This window comes from Pteropus alecto, unplaced genomic scaffold, assembly GCF_000325575.1.
Source record: "Pteropus alecto unplaced genomic scaffold, ASM32557v1 scaffold398, whole genome shotgun sequence".
NCBI classification, from domain to species: domain Eukaryota; kingdom Metazoa; phylum Chordata; class Mammalia; order Chiroptera; family Pteropodidae; genus Pteropus; species Pteropus alecto.
The window spans coordinates 4,109,443-4,118,131 of record NW_006442497.1 but is presented as its reverse complement, the minus strand read 5'-3'; the positions used below and the strand labels follow the sequence as shown (position 1 = coordinate 4,118,131).

Sequence of the window (8,689 nt, the reverse complement as noted above, 5' to 3'; positions counted from 1 at the left end):
TATGCGAGGCTTGGGTGGAGAGCTATAGCAGCCAGAGAGTGGGCTTGGTGGGTGGTGGTGGAGGTAGTGAAGTTGATGCAGTTAGTGGTGGTGGAGGTGGAGGAGATGGAGGTAGAGTTGGAGTTTGCGCTGGCGGTATTCAAGCACAGAGCTCTATGAATTATCAGTCATCTGAGCTAGACACAGAGCGTGGGCCTGCTGCCCAGGGCACATCATAGAACCATACCCCCTATAGTTTTCTCATTGTTTAATCTGCCTCTTACCCTGGGGTCATTTTGCTCTTGAATTCTTCACTGTGAATAATAATGCCAACAAATTCATAAGTGATATCTCTCTCCTGATCACTTCCCCCTACCTATTAACTAACAAATGTTGAGCTGGGGTAACAAAGTTTAAAGAGGTTTAGCTCTCAAAGAGGGATTTACCTGTGTACAAGTATGCTGTAGGAGAGGTTGGACAGGTTTGGTAATGAAGACAACTAGGACAGGTTAAACAGGAGGGTGCCAAAACACTCCTAGGCAGAAAGAACTGAGAGACAAACTTGTTCTTTCTCCCTTCCTCTCTTTAAGATTGTCTTGTCTCAACAATTGACAGACATGATAAACAAGAGGCACACAATTTATTCCACATCGCCCAAGTTGTAGGTAAAACAGAGACAAGAGGAGGAGGGGAAAGCTTGTCTAAAATCCTTCCTTTCTAATTATTTGCAGGGAAGAGGGCCAGTATCCTCAAGGTTTGTGGGAAGAATGAGGAAAGCAATTCAGATGAATGGACAAAACTTGATGCCAGGAGTTCAAAAAAAGGTTACTGAGATGCTTTTTCTTACTCAAGATCCAGGACTTCTTCTTGGTTGACAGAGGTGTTTGAGACGATCTGATCATTCGGAGAGTCTGACCTGGAACTGCTGATGCAGGGCACGGTGCTGGAGGGATGGCTCACAATCAGACTCCAGAAATGTTTATGGTTGAAGTAGCAGAGGAACGTTGGAAAAGAATAAGGGGACAGGAGAGGGAAGTCAGAGAGTGGGAAGAAAGTGGCAAGCAGGGTGAAATCAAAGGGAAAATAAGTCCCTAAGAACCTATCCCTGTGGACTGCCAGCCCCCTCTCTCTACATTTTCTCTGCCCTAACCCATCCATGTCCCCTCTTTCCCAGGGCCCTCCAGGCCACTTACTACAGGTGACATATAGGACAAACACCACCCAACCAATGAAATAGCTCCAGCCGGTAGGGATTGATAAATTTCTCTTCAACTCGAAGATCCAGATGTTAATAGGAAACAACAAAAGGGTGAAGAAAATGAAGATAGCTAGGAGACAGGAAGCAGTGAGGTCATTCTCACACAAGAATCCTGTAGGGACTCTTCTCGTCTGCTGAGCTACAGCCACAAACTACAGCTCCCATCAGCGCGCACAGAGTACACAGCCCCAAAGGTTCATGGGAATCAACTGCTCACCTCCACCTCTCCAGTGACCAGGAAATGATGAAAATCAATTCTTAGTCAACAACTACCAGTCTGTTCTACTACCACCCACAAAACCTCTACCCTATTCCCAAAACCTCTACCCCATTGCCCAGAGAGATGTGGGTTAGGGGAAACTAAGCACCTTTTCCAGAGCTAATGAGCACCTTCCTAGAAGCTCACGACAATTCCAATCCAGCCATAGAAGAGCAATCTCTGACAACCAGGCAAGTATGGCAGGTGCAACCAGATGGGAAAGATGAAGCCCAGCCCCCGGGTGAGGCAGAAGGTTATCTTGGCCATTCAAAAAACTGGATCATTTGTCCACAGCTTAAAACTTTCTGGGGAAAAGGAGAAAACAGGATGAACTAAGGATTCATAAAAGATAAAATATAATCAAATGAGCGAATACAAGAAAATGTTCAGGCCCATTAATAATCAAAGAAATGTACGTTTGAGATAACAATAAAATATTGCTTTCACTTATTATACAGGCAGAGATTTTTGATATGGAGTTCATTTGATAAGCCTGACCGTATGAAACAAATACCTCAAAAATAGGCAGAGGACTTGAACTGCAATTCTCGAAGAAATCGGAATGTTCAATAAACACATGAAGCTCAACACATAGAATTGCAAACTAAATGTGATTTTTTTAATCTATTAAAGATCAAAACAAAAGTGATGATAACTAGTGTAGGAAAGGATTTAGAAAAAAAAGAGGCATTCTCACACACTGCTAATGGGCAGCATATCTGGCAAGTGATATGGCACAAAATATAAAAAAAAAAAATCTAAATTGTTAAGGCCCTTTGACCCAGCAATGCTTCTTTTCAGAATTTGTGTTGAAGAAATAATCCAAGGTCTGCACCAAAATCTATGTACAAGAGTCTTATTTGCAGATATTTCTATGTCCAATAAGAGATTTATTATATTAATTACAGTGTACCCATAAACTGGATTATTATGTGTTCATTAAAAATGATGATACGCTAGATGATTGTCTCCAAATAAAGTATCTCTAGAAAAAAAAGAGGGACTGAGAAGGGAGCCTAAAAGCCAGAGGTGGAAGGCTCATTTCACTATGTAATATTCTGTATTTTTTTAATTTTCACTCTGTTCATATATTACCTGATCAAATAAATTTTAAACATAGGTGATGTTATAGAATAATTATTAATGATATGAGTAAATGCTCACAACCAAAGAGTTTCCAGCACAGAGCATGTAGAATAATTATAATTTTTAAAAATTAATATTTATATTTATTAAAATAAAAGTAAATAAATATATTTGTATTTATTTTATGTGTAAGTAAATACAAATAGATAGGAAGTAAATCTATTGTAATGTCAATTGTGAATATATCTGTAGGGGGAAATTTTAGGTGATTTTTGTTTTCTTTTTTAAACTTTCTGCATTTCCCATAATAACTGTGCAATTTGTTTAAATGAAAAAAATTATATATTTAAATTTAAATACATATATTTAAAGTTAACAGTTATTTCTGGCAAAGGTACAAAGAAATAAGACTTCTCATACATTATTAGTGGAAGTACAGATTGTTATCATACTTTTTGAAAGCAACATGGAAAATGTTATAAAGAGCCTCAAAATATTTACACTCTTTGATCCAGTAAACCCACTTTGGGAAATAAAGCGAAGAATTAATTTTAAGCACACACAAAAAACTTTATGATTAACAAATTTTGTTGCTCTTTTTTCCTCAAATATGAAATTGGAAATACATTTGCCAAGAATAAGAAAATAAAATAGTCAAGTAATAGGTGAAAAATCTATTAAGTTGAATACTATAGTCACTTATAATATAGAAAAGTTTATTATATTTCAAAGATAAATTTTAAAATAATATAAATTAAATAATAAAAATAATATGAAAGATATATAATTATTCATAAAGAATTAGTACAACTCTGTAACAGTCATTTAGAAATTTTTCAAAGCCTGGAAAAAATTGAGTATTCAACACACTGCTACTAGTGGCTGTCTTTGAGTAAGCATCATAGAGAAACTTAGGTGCTAATGTGAGTTGTGGAACTAGACACATGTTTATAATTCTAAACATGCCGTTATGAGGTTTATCCATATGAATTTCTCTTTTTTGTAAATGAAAAGCCATTTCATGTAGTTCAATCTAATAGCTTGATGACCTGAGCAAGGTACTTAATCTGAGTCTCAATTTTCTCATTTGTAAAATAGGGATAATTACCTCTATTAGGATTGATTGAGGATTAAATTGAGCAAATAGAATATATATGCAATAAATGATAGCTTTTGTTTCCCCAAATGTAAGAAAGGTGTATTATTTTCCCAACAGAAGAAAATAATAGCTGTATAACCTTTTAAATTTTTTTTTAAGGTTAATAAGAATGAAGAAATGGAAATGGGAGGTCAAAAGCTTTGGTTTTCCACGAGATCTGAAATGGAGGGCTCAAATCTCAAAAGTGAGAGGACAGCACAATGGGAGATTAACAAGAATGGGGAATGAAGTGGCTGCAAGAAGCCAAGAAGAAAAGGACAAGGAAATCAGACATGGATACCCAGAGCTGGCCCAGAAAAGCAAAGTGAAGTCAAAGGGAAGAATAGTGGCTGGGGCCAGGGCCTGAGGGACTCCTCTCAAAGCTGTGTGTTTGCAAGCCTAGAGGAAGTAATGCCCCCTCACTGGGGCTCTTCTCCCAGGATAATGGTGAATTATGTGATTAATGAGTGATTCACATGCATTGCAAGTCCACGCCCCTCACAACATTTTTATAGTACAAACTTAGCTATGAGCCTTATCAAAAGCAGTGACACTTTCCATTCGATCTGGGATTTGGCCAGGCTAAAATGATCTTTGGCGGACTCAGTGCCACTGGAGCCATCTCGTAGGCCAAAATAGTGGGGATGACAAGAAGGAGGGGGCAAGAATATCAAGGTGCAAATGGAGAGGCCAAGGTAAGCTGGAGGCCTGGAGTGGGATGTAGGGATGAAGGGTCTCACTTTTTCTATTCTCTGAGTTAACAGCTCTTGGATTTGCAGATTTCCAGGAGCCTTATGGATATCATATAGGCCAATATGTAGATTCTGTTGCTAACATATGTGTGCCAGCGCTGGAAGAAGCTGTTCTTAAAGAGGTACAGCCATTTCTTAGAGAAGACCATGACCACCAGCAGAAGGAAGGCAACCAGGCTGAGCTCTGAGGCCAGCACCTGCACCTTCCAGTAGGAGCTGTGCGTGATTCTCCATTGCAGGGACAACAGAAAGTCCCAGTAGTACACCCTCGGGAACAACCTTTTTCTGTTGGGGGTAGAGATGGAGTTCCACAACCTCGCCTCAGGCTCACTGCCAACCCCTCATCCTTCCCAACCCTCCCCTTTCTTTCCAGGCTTCTAATGCTCATCACTTTCTCCTGATCCAGAGAACTCACTCCTAATATTTCCTGTTTCCATCTTAACCAACTGTTCCTTCCCTTGCTAGGCTCAGTTGTCCCTCATCTTCTAAATATTTTCATCAGGCAGAGCAGTAGCCACCACAGGGCTGGGTACCTGGGAAAGAACAACTCATTCAGCGGGACAGGGCCCCTAACTGCCATGGAATATTCCTGAGAGGCAGCAAATGGAAGAAGGGGCCCACAACTCCCTTCTCAAAACCCTGCTCCTCAGGTCCTAATTCAGAATTGTGGCTCTGTGGCTTCCCTTCACCTGAGAGCAATGGTCTCGGAGGGTCTCCTCTTCTCTTTCTATTTCCTCTGCCCTAACCCTGAGCCTAAATGCTCACTAGAGGAGGGAGAAGCAGCTTGTTTCCAGAAAAACATTTGGAAATATCTTCCAGATGCGTAATCAACCTTCTCACTACTTCCCCCAACCCCTTCACCTCTCTCCCACTACTACTCACTTCTGGTTAACAGTTGTCATTCCCTTCCCTCTTCTGTCTTTCTTTTATCCTTCCTTTTTTCTCAGCACCAAAAGTGGGGAGGACATAGAATAAAGACAGGGTATATAGGAGTCACATAGTCTGAGGAGATTTTTCTAACCTCTCTTTTTAAGTTATGTTAAAAGAAATCTATGTCACCTGTGGCAGCCCAATTATAGTGGCTTCCAGACCTGTTAGACACTGGAATTCTCATGAAGAGAAAGCCTTTCAAATTTGGGGTATGAGTTTGAATCCCACCAGAGTTGGTTTACTTTGTGGAGACTGTGATACAAGTGATTGAAAACCCCAGGCTTTAGGGTCCAACAAGCAGAGGTGTGAATAATGGGCCTTCCTCTTAATAGCCTTGTGAACCTGGATAAGCCATATAGTCTCTTTATGCCTTGGTTTACAGGGACACTAATACTTGTCTCAGTCTTGGTTTAAGTGTTGAATGAGATAATGAACAAAAAGCATTCATTGGTTCATAGTAAATTCCCAGAAAGTGGTACTTATTATTATTAAATTACAATTTAATTGTTTTGCACTCTTTCACTAGCAAACAGAGAAGGAGCACAGAGGTTTGTGGCAGATATCTTTGCATATTAATGGCTGCGAGTGATGGAACAGAACCTAAATTAATTTAAGCAAAAGGGGAGTTAATCATGAATCCTGAGGTCATGCGCACACCTGGACCTCAAGAATGATTGGAATCAAGAATTCGGACACTGGAGATTCAAAATCATGATGCTGTCATGGTTGGCATAGTGGAGTGAAGGCCTACTTCCAAGTTACAGACTTTTTGCTCTGTCTTCACATGGAGCTAGGGAAGCTCTGTGGGCTCTCTGTTATAAGGGCACCAATCCCATTCATGAGGGCTCCACCATCACAATATCATCAGTTTTCTAACATATGGATTTGAGGGAACACAAGACATTCGGACCTTAGCATTCTGACTCTGGTCTTGCTTCTCCTTGAACATCTTGCTCTTCTTCTGCAGACTACCCTCTTCTTCATCTCTGGTCCACATTGTGAGACACCCAGAATATTCACCATTGGCCATCAGAGCAGAAACCTCTCAGTCTCAAGTCAAACACTCTTTGGCCCTTCCAGAGACAAATATCATCCCTGGAACAATCCGCCATAGTCAGGGGCACCTTGGTCTGGAAGCTGACCCATGAACTAATGAGAGAAAGAGAGTTGCTGGATAAATTCTCTAGCTTCCTCGGCCATAGGCTAGGATAACTCTGATGAATGTTCTGCACCAGGAGGGAGTAGCACTAGAAGATGGGGTGCTGAGGCTCCTGGGAATGTCATTCATGCAGAGCTAGTGATCATCAGGATTTTATTTCCTTCCTTAGATCTGTTTTAGTTTTTCCTGGAGTTTCTAAGTGTTTCTAATCATAACAAGCAGTTCTAACAGCAAAACAAAACACTATAGAAGAATCTTGGAAATATAATGTTTCACGAAAAACATAACACCCAAAAGACTACACCATAAATATGAAACCATTCTTATAGAGCACAACTTAACAAAACATTTATTTACACATACATGTTTTTTTTTAAAGTAGTGGAATGATAAACACAAAATATAATATAGTGTCTATTTCTCAGAGGAAGCAGGGGAATAGGACAGGGAGGATTACAATGGCACATACATATTATTGGCAATAGGTTATTGGTTCCTGATCTGAGTGAAAGGTACACAGGTATTCATGATATTAGAAGCATTTATAACTAACATATTTCATATAATCCTGTGAATATATCAAATATTGTTTTTCAAAGGTAATTAAAAATAGTTCAAGAAAGGAAATGTAATCTTAGTGATTACTAGCTCTGTAATGAAAGATATTTCTAAGTCACAATACATAAGCTAAACACTGTTAACTGAGTTTCAACTTTTAGAATCAACAGATGGACAAAGCACGGAAGACTCAACTACAGCTACAAAAGTAAACATAGTTGTTATCAGTCTTGAGATTGTCCAAGTAAAAGCCTAGAAGAGGTAAACTGGAAGATGAAAAGAGGAGACGAGAGCTGAAAGGAAGGATGGGGGACCTGACAAAGGGTCTCCACATAAGATTGTGCAGTATGTGCACTGCACAAGAGTGCTGAGGGGGTGAGTGAGAACTGAACTCCAGTCTGCGTTTTGCTTGACAAATTAAGCCCCTCTAAGAGACCTTCATTGGCCTAGAGGAAGAGGCACTTTATTTTATATTTCGTAAAGGTGCTTCTCTGCCCCCCAAGTCAGTTACCACTACATCTATTCAGAGGGGCTATCTTTTAACCCCAAGGTTAAAAGCACAAAAGTGCCTTATGGGCTAGCAGCAGTTCTAAGCAACTATCTTGTAAGGCTGTGTATCAGTGAGAATTCTTTGGTTGCAAGCTCAAACCTAGACTAAGTTAGGCAGAAAAGAATCTATTGGGGCAATACTGAGTAAACACGGACTCAAAGAGGAGGCTGAACATCCAGGCCTAGAACTAAGAAGAAATCAAGGGAATGTGGGAAGGTGGATGTTCTGACTGATAGTCCACCAGAACCAAATGGACTTAGGGAGAAATAGTTTCTCAAAAGAAAGAAAGCCAAGCATTCAAAAAGCAATGATAACTTGCTCACACAGGTACGTAGTGCAGTCAGAATGGAGTGCAAGCCTAAGAGTTTTCTGAAAAGGAAACTGCCCACTGTTCCATTGGTAAGGACAAGTGCCTGGACATCCCTCATAGGATGATAGCCTCTCAATGACTGGACAAAGCCAACCCGTGGAACATGGACTTGGGTTTACACAGGCTTATTGGTCATTCCTTGATTGTCCATGTGAACTAACTTTGCTGCCTGTATGGCATTCAGAAACAGTCCCATGTCAGGACAGCTCACCCCAGAACACACGCCAGTGGTGATCTCCGTTGCAGTGAACTCCCAGTAACAACTGAAGTCTATTGAAATGCACCATCAAGCTTTGAATGAAGCTCTTCCTGAAGACAATGTGGAGTTCAGTATCAAAAATGTGTCTGTTAAAGATGTTCGTCGTGGCAATGTGGCTGGTGACAACAAAAATGACCCACCAATGGAAGCAGCCAGCTACATGGTTCAAATGATTATCCTAAACCATTGAGGCTGAATTAGTGCCAGATATGCACCTGTGCTGGATTGTCACATAGCTTACATTGCTTGCAACTATGCTGAACTGAAGGAGAAAATTCATCATCATTCTGGGAAAAAGCTGGAAGATAGCCCAAAGTTTTTGAAATCTGGTATGCTGCCATTGTTAAATGGTTCCTGGCAAGCCCATGTGTGTTGAGAGCTTCTCTGATTA

The 8,689-nt window shown here is 40.2% G+C and overlaps 1 protein-coding gene across 1 annotated transcript; it reads right to left on the bottom strand.

Moving 5' to 3' along the window:
- Positions 1 to 822: 822 nt before the first annotated feature.
- ODF4 (outer dense fiber of sperm tails 4) lies at positions 823 to 6,399 on the bottom strand. The gene is given in 5 exon segments (XM_015597367.1): positions 823 to 980; positions 1,170 to 1,307; positions 4,461 to 4,480; positions 4,482 to 4,757; positions 6,305 to 6,399. Coding segments are annotated over 5 exon segments (687 nt in total).
- Between the last annotated feature and the right edge of the window lie 2,290 nt (positions 6,400 to 8,689).